Here is a 15,402-nt window from a genome sequence, read left to right as displayed (position 1 = left end):
GAGGAGACCCCTTAGTGTCTAGACCCCAGACAGAGGGTACAGTATTACATTTCCCTTGTGACCTGAAGGATGTTAGGAGTCATCCAGATTTAGGTGGAGGAACCTGCTGCAGCAGCAAGGGACCTTTAATTGGAGCTTCGCTGTTGCCAGGACAACCCTGACCAATTATAAACATTTAGACAATGAATGCATGGACGACTGTTAATAAAAAACATTATATATCTAATATACATATATCAGCATTAGATGATGATATCAAAGCACATACAGAATATATAACAGCAAATACATAATCTAAAGCTGCAGCTTGGAATAAAGACACTGAGCTGTCATGTTATTTTAAGTTATACATTGAGTTTTGGCATCAATGCTAATAACGTTAGCCGACTGGATAATTTAATTAATTCACAATGAACAACGTTATCCAGTCTGGCTCAGTTTAAAAGCGTCTTGGTTAACATTGTGTAAGCGTTATACGTGCTCCCTCATCTCTGACGGGAGACTATAGCGAGAAAAAACAGCGTAAATATGCGAAACGCCCGGTGTCTTTCTTTCGCAAAAACACCGGTAACATTATTGTGCATCTGCGATGACAGCTGAGCTAAGGCTGGCTGGCTGCAGTGCAGTTGCTAGTCTGCTGCTCCATGGCTGTCAAAACCCGGCCAAGCCCCTCCGCTTGTTGGCTGACAGCTACCAGCAAAACACTGCCGGCTCTCGTTAATGTCGTATCAATTTATTAACCCTGGTATAATGGCGGAAAAATGAATAAATAAACACAACAGACAGCAGACATGTAGGTTACCTTGACTGTAAAAAAAACCCCGCAGTTACACGGTTTGCGTTACCTGTCCCGTCCCAGTGAGGTCTCCCTTGGACGCAAATATCATATCAACCTTCTCCTGTTTCCCTCTTCTTCTTCGTCTGCTACTGTTTCAGCCACTGAAGGCGAACACAGAGTGGGATTACTTATCGCCACCGTGTGCCTCGGAGTGTGGACTAACGTCATCATCTTCATCTTCATCCTTCTATAGAGCAGTGGCTTTAAAAGTGAGGTCCGGGGTCCCCTATGGAGTCTTTGAAAGTGGTTCCAGGGGGTCGCCAGCAAAAAAGGGGGAAAATGCGGGCTATTTTCACTAGGGTGGATTAGGGTTACTAGGGGTAGTTTTAGGGTAGATTATGGGACACTACTGTGGGACATCTAGGATCCCGTGCATTTATCTCTTTTTCTATTCGATTATTTTAAAGCTAACAGTATATGCGTACTGTGTAAGTTATATTGTTCAACATATTCTACTAGTTTTTTAACCTAAAAACTGACCAAATATGGGTATGCACATTTCAGAAAGTTTTGGCAGATAAGGCTGCTTTGTATAAATCAAAGTATTTCTAAGCAGGGGCGATTTTAGACCCTTTTAAGGGGTGCTCAAGCACCTCTAAATTTGATCTCAGCACGCCAAATAAATAAATAAATTAACATTATTTTATACAACTTTAATTACTTTTGCAAGCCTGTCTGTTAGAGGTGGGACAAACAATTATTCTAAAGGTTCGAATGGTTTTATTTTAACAGGTTTAATGTACTTTGGATAGTTCTGTCATTGATATTGTCTTTCCCTCAGGGTTCATTAACTATCTTAAGGTCCTCTCTGTAGAAATCTGTGATTGTTTATTCTGAACCATTATTATTATATACTATAGTAGACCACTCCACTATGTATTAATATTCTTGTTGTAATTTACGTTATCTAATGAAATGAGTAATGTAGCAGGGGGTTTGAACACTTGCATTGTATGTCAAATTCTCATTAGGAGCTGAGCCCCCCTAAAGGTCTGATCCTAGAATCACCCCTGTTTTTAAGCCTAAAAACTAGTGTCCCAGATTACAAAATCTACAAATTCTGAAGCGATTTTGCATGAGGAATATTAATTATAAGTGCCATGTTCCTTTTGAGAACAATATCCAAAAAATGTATTTTGATTTAACAAGGAAACATCTCAGGGATTTTATAATAATATTAGGTGTTGATATAATGTATTGGATTCATATGTAAATAAGGTAAACAAATCAGAATTGCAAAAAGTGTCCCACATTACCCTAATCTAAACTATAATTCCATCCATAAGTAACACAATGACAGAAGTAATGATTATTTTGTTCACAGGTTACAGTTCACAAACTGTAAAAAAAAAAAAAAAAAAAAAAAAAAAAAAAAAACATCTAAAAAGCTGTAAAAAATGTTATTAGATGGGGGTCGGTGGTCTAATTTGTGTGAGTTGAGGGATCCATGATGTGAAAAAGTTTGAGAATCCCTGTTTTAAGTTATTAGGGTGTGCGTTATGGTTTTACAGCAATGAAGCCTGCAGATAAAACTAAAGCAGCATTGATGAGACGATTAATCAATGAATCGATCATCAGAAAATTCAGTATTTTGATAATCCATTAACCTTTTCAGTTATTTTTCAGGCAAAAATGCCAAATATTTGCATGATGATTTATTGTTTTTCCTATTCATGTATGAGAGTTTATTGGATATCTTAACATTTTAGGCTGTTTTTCAGACAAAAGAAACAATTTGAAGACATCACTGTGTCCTGTGAGGGATTGTAAATGCCTTTCACAATTATTTTAACATTTCAAAGTCTAAAAAATGAATTGGCTAGTGGATAAAAATAATAAGCAAGTTAATCGATAATAAGAATAATCATTAGGGCCAGATGCAGCCATAAATAAAATCAGGGACAGTATTTTTGAGGCCCACAGCAAATTTACAGTTACAAAGTTACAAATATTGAAGTAATACAATAATAAGACGTCATAATAATCACTGATTACACTGGTTAATGCACATATGCTGAGGAGAGCCGAGCCCCAAATGTCTGTTTCTAATAATTCAATCAACAAGAAAATGTAATATGGAGATTTGTGAATGCTGTCCTAATATTGTAGCTTATTTAAATTCAGTGAACTTTTCACCTGCCTGATGGCAGCCTGAAGGATTTCAAGAGACTGAAGTATAAGGGCATCAAGTGGAGGATGTTCCTGCCTTTGTTTTACATAAGTTGTCATAATGGGCTACTTAAAATTCTTGTGTGGGTCACTTGGAAGCTGTTGGGCACCAGTCCACTTCACACTTGTGTACTAAACTATGTGTCCTACTTTTTCTTTCATTGACTTATGGCATTGTTGAAATGTTCATAATTCTTCCCATTTTTTTGCATGTGCACAGTGAATGTGCCACATCTTATGATAATGATGTTGTGATTGTCCCTGCTGTCATTCTCCAATACCCCTTGTTGATGAGCACATTTCCCCTTAACCTACAACTAACCCATTAAAAATAAATAAATTAATTAATTAACATTGTATTTCACTCTCCCACCACAAGACAGTCAAACGTGAATATACATAGATCCGACTCTTTTAGAAATGTTAACACATCCTGAAGGTAAAAAAAATAATAATTTCAGTTGATTATATGTTATATTTTATGTCATATAATCTACTGCAAATTCATTATGCATATTCTTCACTAATTTGCATGTGAATAATGATGTGTTGATGATGAATAACTCATTTCTGCATAGTAAACAATTATAAACCTTGCCATATTATTAAATAACCTGCAGGTTTCTGTCTAAAATTTCATGTTCTTTTTTTTCTTTTTGTCACCCTTAAAACTAATGATTCTCAGATATGTTGTGTTACAATGTGTAGCCTGAGTTAGTGGTTTTTCTTTTTTTTTAAATCGAGAAAATGAGATGATTAAAGATTCTTACATTGACTTTATAGATTTGCTTTCTTTTAAATATTCTTAATGTCCCATCATGGGATGTAGTGAGATCCTGACATAAAATTGAACTCTTTATAGTCTGAGCCAGTCAGGACAGACCTGATCCAATGGGAGGTTTGGGGGTTCCGTCACTCACACAAAAACAAACCAAAGATAACTTATGACATCAGGTCACACGAATTTCAATTCCTGGATGGCGGTCCAGAGTTAATCCCACTTCCAAACCGGATTTCTAAAAAGGGGACTGGCTGGCAAAAAGGACGACAACACCGGAATGAGGAAATTGACGAGGGGCAAGTCATGTGCAAAACAAAGTTGTTCAATGCTGATAACCATGCAACCTGATGAACCGCAGGTCACTCCACTCAAGTCACCCAGAGGCACTCCGCTTCTCTATCTCTTCCCTGAGACCGCTCATCCTAAACCAACAGCCGCCTTTCAACAGCTCTCACCCGGCTCTCCGTCCAGTGATGTCTCTTCTCCTCATCACAGTGTTGTCTTCACTCATTGTGCGTGATGCTGTGGCTTGGGGCACCAATGTCAAGTACGCGGTGAACTGCCCGGACAGATGCAACGCGGGGCTGTGTGGCGGGACGCAGCGGTGCACACGGACGGTCCTGGATGACTGCGGCTGTTGCCAGGTCTGTGCAGCCGGCAGAGGGGAGCACTGTTACCGCACAGTGTCGGGGATGCACGGGGTGAAGTGCGGACCAGGATTATTCTGCGAGTTCTACAAGGATGAGGACGATTATGGAGACGAATATGGGATCTGCAAAGGTATATTTAGTATTTTACAATCTTGCTGCCTTAATGCTTTTTTTTTTTTTTTTTTTTTTTTTGCATGCTGCATTTTTAACACAGTGATGCTCTGTTGCACCAAATGCAGAATCCCATTATGTTGTTACAGTCTTATAGGCTGTATTTTATGGATGATCACATTTAATAGCACCATTACCATATTATAGAGTCACATGTGCAGATCAGTGCAGTCTTACCTCAAATAATTTAACTTGATTAGCCCATTTTCTTTCCATTATCTGAGGCTTTGAGTTAAGACATTGAAACATTAATGCTGCTGCAACTATCCACTTGAAGTTTTTTTTGTCTAAGGCCAATTTCCCTTGATTAATTATGATTATTAATAGTAAATATTAGTGTATAACATGACTGAATAAGGGTCAATATCAAATCCACACACTAACCTTTTCCTATAATTGCTGTGAAACCTTCTCTAAAATAGTGGGATTTTCTTCTTTACAGACTGTACATATGGAACCTATGGGGTTGAGTGCCGCAAGACGTGCAACTGCAAAGGTGGCATCTGTGACAGGGAGACAGGAGCTTGTCTCACCCTCAAATTCTTTGCCAAAATCGCCAGCAAGCTTAAGACTGAGCCTCAAGCAGGTAAGCAATTAAGTTTATTCATACTACTTTAAAAATCTGCTTAAATTATAAGTGAATTCTCATGAATGTATTGAAGTTATAACAAGAGTAATTTATAAGATTGCACATTTCCATAACGGCTTTTTTACTCTAAACTCAAAGATGAATGAATTATTTCACCTGTGCCTATTACCAGGGGGAGAGGTGGGCTCAGGAGAGGTCAGCACGGCCCAGAACACAGATCAGCACACAGACAGATCCACTGCTCCGAAGCGGCTCAACCCTCGCTGACAAGTGCTGACAGACTGAATCTATTCAGTGTAAATGTAGCATTAACTTATAAATGAAGTCAAAGATATATTTTATTATGTTTGAAAGATACAGACTTTTTTATAGCATTTGGAAGTTTTATTTGATTTGTCTGGTCCTTCATTTGTCTGGATATCATCATCTTTACTAATACAATATGCAGACTATGTTATTCTCTTAAATTTCTCTTCTTTATCTTCTTTTTTTGTAGAGTAAGTTAATAAAATGATCCTGTGGTCTGTTCCCATCAGCTTCAGTGTGGACTGATTCTCTCATTTAGTGTGCCTTCATACATTATTGTTTAGGAAATGAGAGTTATGAGAAGGAACTTTGCATTTATTTCCAAGTAGGATACATCATTATTTTTTATTGATTAGTTGTAGTCCATTAAATATTTTGAAGTTCTCCAGAATGATATTTTATTTGTACTGTATATATGAAAACCAGACATGGAAAACATCATGTATATGACACCAGCCAATGTAAAGAAACGCTCTTACAATTAAACCAAAGTTATACCAAAGCGACTGTTGTTATTTGATTTTTATTGCATTTCATTGCACTTTGCATTGCACTAAGACCAGAAAAAGGATGTTTTTAACACACAGCTGTCTAAATAAGAATAATAGAGGCACAATCCATTAATGTGAGCTGTCTGTGCAGCCAAATTGTAGAAGACGAATAAATATCAAATGAAAATGTAAAATAAATTGTGTTGTCAAATGTAAATATTTATATAAATATATGGAGTTTTTATGCGCTTAGCAGAGTTTAAATAGTACGTTTTCTTCTATTTATTCAGTAGTTTGTTGCTGTTGTTCATGTCTTCCTGCATTTATCTCTGCCAGTTTTGCAGACCTAGATTTGGATAAAATTAATCTTCAGGCTTCCAAATCAGATTTTCTGTTCAAATTTGGGCTCCTGTTTGGACTAAAGCATTTACAGATCTGAAGGAAAGCCGTCCAGCAGCCACATATTGGTTGCATGTTCTAACTTACTGTCACGTTGAAGATTTTACTGAATCTCAAATTTTGTCCATGTCTTTAGCATTGTTCTTAGATGATCTCAATGACAGCTAAGGGGCACCCCAAATAGCAAGATGTCACCATCACCGCTCTCCACTGTAGGGATAATATTATCCAGGTGATGGGAGTTTACCTGAGTTTCACCAACAAAAGAGGTACATCTTTAGACTGTAGAATCTTCTCAGTGGGCTTTTAGTATTGTTTGGCACACTACAGTCTTTTATAAGCTTGGTTTTGCTCATGATCACCTACTGTAAAGGTATGGTTATATGATCACTGGAATTAATATGATCTATGATAACAGGTCATAATTACTGGCGAACTAAACTGTTGTGAGTGAATTGATAAAATGAAGGCTGGGGCAACTGTCTCCTAAGTTTTTCTTTTTTATATTTCATTATGTCACATCATGTTTGGTGTTTTCCCTTGTGTTAATGTATTTTGTTGGCCCAGAAACTGTGGTACATCAAATTCTGAATAGAAGTTTGGTTTAAAAAAAAAAAAAAAAAAAGAGGAGACATTTATATTCTTAAGATAACATGGATGAAGTCCCAGTAGTTATTTATGGGAGGTTGAAAAAGGTCCTCTGAGCAGTGTAAGTGTCTAAATACTCAGAAGTCTGGAGAGAAGTCTTATGAGCTGAAGGAATCCTTGTCAGAGTCTTGTTTCCCATGATGATATGAAATGCTATACCCATACACAGGAGCAGAAGTAGTTATTAGTCCTGAGAATTTTTGGGCACACTTAACTCTCAAGTCGTGGCACGCCATACTTTCTTTGCTTCCACAAATGGCAAAATATTCTTTGTTCCCATGCAGAAAGCGTCTCTTAGTCATGGAAAAATATTTTTACCACTAATAACTCAAGTAGAACTGAAGAACAAAGACAGACGGTACCGCTGGTGGGAGAGGATTTGAAGAAGTAAAGTTTCTCAGTCTGTATAGCTAAGGAGAAGCTTCTAAGCTCAGCTCTGCTTATAAAGCTGAAGTACAGCAGAGGCAGATGAGACTTACATTAGTCCACATGGATTAAGGAGTCCTGAATAAAAAATCTCATCTCTCAGACGTTGCTTAAGGTCTTTCTTCAGAAATACATATAAAACCATTTTCTTACTGCAGGAAACATTCAGTCTTTCAACTCTTACCTCAGCTGCACAGAGAATTTCAGCTTGTAGAACTGAAATAAATCCTAAATGTTTTCATGTCGTCTGGTAAGTGTGTCAATATTCAATTGTACTATTCATTAACTAATACTTAATAAGTTTGCAACTTTCCCAGAAAATACAATTAATAAAAGTCCTCAAATCCTTAGAACAAATAGTTTTTTTATGTGAATGTAAAAGTGTTATTAAGGAAATCACATCATGTGACAATAAATATAAAATCACTGATGCATTTAGCAAGAGACTGAATTTTTTCTCATTGATTGTAAATTATATGAATGGACTCAAATGCATGTTCCTCTGTGATAAAGATGCTAGTTCAGTTTAACACCAGCAGATAAAATGTTCATTGACTTTATGACTTTGATTTTTTTTTTTTAAGGGAACCCAAGTAAGTCACAATCAAGCACAATAAATGACCCCTTGATTAGAGATGCTATTTCTCTTTAGTCATCTGTAATACGTCATCAGGCAGTATTAAAGTTCTAAATTATATCAAAGATCTTGGTCACAATTGCAAAATAATCTCATCCGTGCTAAAAATATTTCTTATTAGCCTCACCTCTGACTCTTACTGGTACAAAAATGTTTTCCAGTATTCAGCTTGTTTATTTCCTGTGCTTCCTGACACCTGTGAAAATGGCCCTTCTTCCTGTTGTTGTTGTGTCTGCCCAGCACAGGAATTCAAAAGCAAGGATTTTTTCAAGTGACATTTTGATAGCCTGGAATTTATAAGTGACACAAAGCTGCAAGGCCCTGTCCTCTTGTTCCTATCCACTTTGTTCAATTATTCCTTAAAAAAAACATTCAAACATGCATTAACAAACAAGCTGCCTATGAGACACGTTTTAAAATATGGGAAATTTGCTTGTAAATCGAATAAATGTGAGTGACAAAATATCATTCTTTCATCTAAATGCTATGTAAAGTAAAAGCGTGACAATAAAGACATACATAGTAATACATTCTTGATCTTCATAGTCATGTATGATACCAATCAAAGGCATAAAAGACCAAGTCCCTTTCACAGCACTCATGTATCTCACTGTAAGGACAAGGTGACACACGCACAAACACACACACACACACACACGCACGCACGCACGCACACACAGCGATACAGACAGGTATGGGAGCAGTCTGCGTGTGCTTGTTCATAAGAGCTCAGGCTCGTAATGTTCCTCTCGTTCCCCTGAGAACCGACAGGCCGAGGCCTCGCATCCAAACAAAGGACACTGGAAAATAACAGGAAAGCGTTGGTGAGAAATACCCTTTATCTGACTCCCTGAACACGTCACTGCCGCCTCTGCAGAAACAAAGGTGCGTGAACGGAGTAGTAAATAACACTGATTTACTGCAAATAGATGTTCTGGTATTTACAGTTTGGCTCTGCCTCAACAGGTTGTTTATTGTTGCTGCAGAATGACAAGGCTTATTGGAGACAAGACACAACCACTACGAAAGAGGAAATTAAGCGACGTGATTGATTACACTGATAGAAGATATCAAAGCCGAAGCTTAAGAAAAGTATCAACAAGCACTGTAGCTCACACGCTGTCAGGTCACTCTACTCAACTAATGGACCAAGTTTGATTAATGAACACTGTGGCTCCTTCATTCCAGGGGTTTCCCTTCTTTTTCATATCCTTCTTTCCCCTGTTTTTTTATCAGTTGTCACAAACATCTTGCAGTAAACTGGCAGTAGTGAAAGAAGCGGCTGGAGCCTTGACCTGGGCGACCTGACAGGCTGCTGACCCCTGGAGGGATTGTCTTTTTCTTGACGAAATGACGTCAGCAGGAACATGGGTTTACTTAAAGAGAGTAGTAATGTTACTTTTACTAGCTGGTTGACAAATAAATCCAACTGTCAGAAAGTCTATTCAGGTAGTTGCATTGCTTTAAGTGTGTTTTCCTATCTGATGATTAGTTACAGCACATTTTGATCATGATTTATAGTATTGAAGCATCGTAGTTGAGTAAAAATCCTTCTCACTTCCTATGAGAAAGATTTTGTCTGTTTCCTTTTTTACCATCTCCTCCTGCTATTTACACTATGCAGAAAACACTCCCAGAAAATATACTTTGTTGAGTGACATAATGATGAGTGAAAAAATATCATGTCTTCAGGTCATGTCAGCATGAGGAAAATTACAATGTTTGACTTTAATAGGTATTCAATCTGTCATGGTTGCTTTCAGCTTTCAGATGTAGTGTCAAGCAAATACCGACACTACTAGAATATTACTTTTAAACATGTTAAAAGAGTTAATTTCTCAGTTTGTTCATCAATTTGTTTGGATTTTTTTTTTTTTTACTTGAACTGTATAGCTAAATTAACCATTAAAGCCTGCATTGCATTATTCATTTGTTGTATATTGTATGCCTGATGCAAATTTTAAATTGAAATCAAATCAACCAGAATCACTTGATATGTATAAAAGCGTTTTTCACATCAGATATGTACCAAATGTTGGGTGTCATACACATGACTTAAAGAAAATAGGACTTTACGATGCAACAAGGCAAAGTCGCCACATACGGCTGTGTGCTGTCAGTATACTGCACCGATTTACAGTGTTGGTTCGATATATCATGAGAAACATTTGCAGTGCTCAATGATGACTTTAACATAAAATAGCACTTTAGGTAATTTTACTGAAGGAGGGCATCAGTTGAGCAGTGCTTATGAACCTTCAGAGAGCAGGCTGCATTTATAGTGAAGCTGTTCAAGTTAATCAATTAATTTAAACTGTTAAGGTAAAAACATTACTTAAAACAGTTTTTATATTAATAACTGTGTTTTGCCAACATTGATATATAAGTTATAAGCTTCAGAGAATGTGTTTGATGAATTGCAAACGAAATTAATTAGTACATACACCTTGTAATATTATGAAAACATAAATTCCAATCATTGGTAAGTTTAAAGTAAAATAAGTCAATCATAAATAATACACTAACATATGGAACTTAGTTTTTTGAAATGCACGAGTACCCTTCTTTTATCCCTCTGTAATATGTGTTGGGTTTTTTTTGTGTGACACATGGACCTCTAGTGGCTCCTTACTGACATTGTATCATACAATTATTTTACAGGTATTTTAAGGTAACTGACAAAAGACAAAAGCTGAAATATAAGATTTAACTTTGATTTCATGCAGTAATTTGGGTGAATGTCTTTCCATCTGGATTAAGACAGATCAGCATTTTATAGTACAAACACAGTCTTAATCAAAGGCTACTGTCACAATGCCATACATCATAATACAAAAAAAATCAAGTAATACATTCAATTTACAAGGATTAATGTGTCAATCTGTCAACTTTAAATATTAACAGCTATAAACAAGGCGTTGATTTGATTTACTAATCTACTAATTCGTTTTAGAAATCACCACCAGAGAGCGATATTGCACCAGCGAAAGAGATGAGATATGATCTCTCCTGTGGAGGTGAGCACAAACGCCAAAGTAATACTACTGTATCAGCAAAAAATGTTCAATTTTTTTTATCCCTGAGGGAGGCTTAGACCATTGCAATACCTAAACAAGAGACTGTACATGAAGGTAAAATAAAGGGCACAAAACACAGTGCCATTACCCTGCTGTTATAGTTCTATTATCGATAATTCATGTACGCTATTATTGTAGTATGTGGAGGTTTAGGGTTGTTTGCAGTTAATGGAAGTCAGGATCAATTAGATTTTTCATTTTAGTGTAAAATGAAGTAAGGGAAAGTTGCCCATGCTTAAAGGCAGTATGTGTGTCTTTGCCTGGGTTTGTTTTGACCTTTCAAAACAACCGTCAGCAAGTTAAGAGAACGAGAGGTGACCTTCCTACTGCATTTTTCTTGTCTCCATTGAGGTCAGGAAACAAATTGAGGTAAGCAGTGACATGTATAAAACAACGTAGGGGTGATCTTGACCAACAACAACTCCTTCATGGTATCAACAATCTTACTAATGAATGTTAAAGAGCACGCACATCTTACCTAAAAACAATGTAGCTCACTGATATTCACTTATAGATTGTTTTACAATCTATTTTAGGTTTTTATTCATCATTCTTAGTTGCACAGAGGATGGTCTTGTGGGTGGAAAGTCACATTTCACATTTTCACAATGTTTTTCAATCTTTTTAGATATTAGATACATTTCTTTCCTTTTTTTTTTTTTTTTTTTTTTTACATCTAAAGAGACTTCTTTTTCTTTGTGTGCAAGCCTTTTTTTCTTAATGACAAGACAGTTGGCCTCTTACACCTTAAAACTCTTCTTGGTAGGCTTAAAGTGAAGAGCACAACACAAGTCAAATAGCTGTCTTTGCTTTAGAATATGTGGTTACTCTGAGACACTGTGGGGCAGTCATTGGATATCATTTTGTCTATCTAATTTTGCTTTCCATTCATAATTCATAACAGCTACATACAATGACTGGAGGAGTAAGAGGATACAATTGCTATGGTAGGGGCCCCTAAAATCATACACTTTAAGTTACTGAGTTCTAGTGTCTTTCCAGTCCACTGAGAATGGCTTCTTGTCTGCGTGGGCCTCCAAAGATTTTCATTATCTGTCCAAAAGTCACCAACTGTCCGAAACCTCTGACTGCAAGGCCCTGAGAACAGCAGACCCATTGAGATTATTTTAATTCCCATGCAGAGGCCTCCACTGTGAAGATTCATTCATTCTGATCTGAAGAGTAATCTCCTATCAGATAAGGTCCCCAAGCATGCCTCATGGGAGTAGATGCAACATCAGTTTGTTTACAGATGGCCACATCTTACGTCACAAGGTCACAGAGTTTCATTTTCAGCATTCCACACATCCTGCGAGTATAATAAAACATGCTGAGGGATGGGTGCGGACAGATGGCTCTGTGCCTACTGTTATTTGCTCAAAACATATCATTTAATCTTCGTTTAATCTTTTATTAACACCCAGAAAACACACCTTCTGTGGGGTGATTATGTTTTATTGGGAGGAATGAGTTCTGATTAGTGAGATATAACAATATTTGCACAGCTGCAAGTAAAAAACAGCCATAAAAAATGTGCTTTTTTAATGACATGTTGTGGAATTTTATAATGACTTTATCATATAGGGTAACAAAAAGTAAGTATTCTGCCCATGAGCAGTTGAACCAAAGTCAGTACGTATGCAAAACTTCAAAATGTAAGTTTCTTTTTTGATGGTAATTGTTTTGCAACAAACAAACGGTGACATTGCAAGTAATAAGTGCAGCCATACGTTATATTTAATATGTAAGTCTCATAATAACGGCTGTAGAAGACATGCACATTAACCTGAGTTGGAGTCACGATTGTCTAGATCACTGGATCCCAACCTAAGAGTCAAAAACTCCCAAAGTCTCTCAAGATCAATCAGACATTTCACAGCATAATTAAATGGTCTTTCTTTTTTCAGATGAAATAAAGGCTTCTTCAGGATTCTAAAAAATGCAACAAATTGAAAAACAACAATATCAAAGAAAACAAATGACTCTTTGGTTGAAATGCTTATAACTCACATCCCCACTAAAGCCATCAAATGTGTTAATGTGTCACAAGTTAATGTGAATGTAAAAATACCTTGTGTTTGTTTGTGGGAATCACAGGTGTCATTGCTGTAGCTGTGAATATGCCATCAGTGCAATGTCTCTAACAAACAAGAATCAAGTAAACGTGGACAATATGGAGAGGTTATCTGGTGAAAAATCTTTTCACGGTCTGTGCATTCAGAAAAGCTTTGGGCCGATCTCTGTACCGCTGTCGCCTCTTTGATCGATCATTTGACAGACAGTGATATAAGATCCAAATGTGACAGCGTATGCCATCAAGTCAGACCTCATTCCTGCTTCACTGCTTAGTCTGCCTCTACATCAAACAGATCGATAGATAATGTGCTCACCCTGCCCTCACACTTGACCCACAACACCTTAATAACCCAGCCAGGACTGTGTTTGTTAGCATCACCTCCTCCACATTCAACACCATAGCAGTGGAACTTCCCGTCACCTCACACAACCAGACCTTCTAGGATTGTACCACAATACACACACTTCCTGAGTCAGATTCACCCCCATCCTCATATGTGTGAGGCTAATTCTTTAGCATTGTAGTTTGTAAATAAACTCATTCTCACCCTGATAATTTGATTTGCACAAAGTAATTACTGTTGACACATCAGTCACCACCCACTCAGACTGGAATTTCCAAGTAATGAAGTGATTTTCAGGACAGATGGATGTGGCTGACAGGTGCCAGGGACACGTTAAGATTATGTAAAGGTTCTGCATCTGTCTTGTGGTGATAATTTAAATTGTAGCCTGCATGTTGGCCATTTAAGTATAGATGTAACATTAGAAATTGTGAAATTGACTTTTGCTGGTGAGTATTTGTCCATCAGGGTAGCACATTTTTGAAATCTTCATAAGATTTGAGAGATCTCCTCATGTCTTCTTTTTTTCTGCATAAATCTTATTGTTTTGAATCTGCAAAGCAGTAAACAACATAAACTCTTGTTCCATCTCTTGCGCTCTGTTTTGAAAGGTGTTTTCATTTTCTTTGAAGCCAGTATATTCTCTAAGCTATTCACTAGTGAACATTACTTATTTACATGTTTTTCCCTTGCATGACAACCATGCACTGAAGTCACATTATTAACATTCACTTGTCATAAATCAATATTTTTGGTGATGAGGGAGATTGTAAGAAGCAGATAAGAAGCTTAATAAATGTATGACTGAGCTTGAATGCAGTGCACATTGAATTTTTGCTATCATTTCCATTCTTCATGCAGAGTGTACATTCTGTAAATGATTAAATGTTCATCTTTAGTCAGACACACATGTTCTTCATGGAAAAAAGAAAATCCTGCAAGACTGTGCAATTGAAAGAAATTTAAGACCACTCCCAAAATGCCGTTTGCACTCGTGTGTATACAGCTGGTTTTGCACCAAAGTGAGGAAAGAGTCACTGAATAAATGTTTGTCGAGCTGCATGCACGCAGTCATTTGTATATGTAATCTCGAAACACCTTAAAACCGGTGCAGCTTTCTGCTAAATTACTTGTGGAAAATTCCGAATTTATATTTCACCTGTGAATCATAACAGTTAAACACTGGAGCAAAGTTTGGTCATTTCTTGGCTGTTAAAATCTTGAAAAGAGTGGGACACAATATGAGAGCGAGGTTTAAAAACTGCCAGTTGCTTCTGTGTAATGTGAAATACAAGAGAAAGTCAGCTGCACTGCTGGAGCACTGCTCAGTCAGAGCTCTCATCTTGAGACTTCCTCAAACATGCTCTCTCTCTTTCTCACACACACACACACACACACACACATTCCCCCTCCCTCTCTCCTCCCTCCTCCTCTCTGTAACCAACAAACACACACGGTCCTCTCAGACTGAGTGTGAGCGTCTCACAAGCCAGGATGACTGGAGGAGTCAGGACTGCAGTGTTGTGAGTGAGTGTGTGTGTTTATGTGTGAGAGAGTGCATGTGGGTGTGCATGTGTCTGGGCGGACTCACGCTGTAATGGTGCCTGCCTCATGTGTGACTGTGCTGACCGTGACAGCCATCCTGTCCACAGCGGAGACTTTCTCATGCATGCAGATGGTGTGAGCAGTCAGAGGAAAAGTTTATACCAGCTAACTCAGTCCACTCCGTGCACACTGAGTCAGTCCAGGAGAAGAGCAGCAGCACCAGCTGTGGCAGAAGAGCTGGTGTACAACTTCAGC

At 37.5% G+C, this 15,402-nt stretch overlaps 1 protein-coding gene across 1 annotated transcript; it reads left to right on the top strand.

Moving 5' to 3' along the window:
• The first annotated feature begins 4,172 nt into the window (after nt 1-4,172).
• esm1 (endothelial cell-specific molecule 1) lies at nt 4,173-5,969 on the top strand. The gene is made up of 3 exons (XM_062435030.1): nt 4,173-4,568; nt 5,052-5,195; nt 5,371-5,969. The coding sequence occupies exons 1-3, from the start codon at nt 4,262-4,264 to the stop codon at nt 5,463-5,465; spliced, it is 546 nt and encodes a 181-aa protein (XP_062291014.1). The 5' UTR covers nt 4,173-4,261; the 3' UTR covers nt 5,466-5,969.
• Nucleotides 5,970-15,402: the final 9,433 nt, after the last annotated feature.

The sequence above is a fragment of the Scomber scombrus genome, chromosome 15, assembly GCF_963691925.1.
Source record: "Scomber scombrus chromosome 15, fScoSco1.1, whole genome shotgun sequence".
NCBI classification, from domain to species: domain Eukaryota; kingdom Metazoa; phylum Chordata; class Actinopteri; order Scombriformes; family Scombridae; genus Scomber; species Scomber scombrus.
The sequence above is the reverse complement of the archived record's forward strand: the minus strand, read 5'-3'. Positions and strand labels throughout refer to the sequence as shown.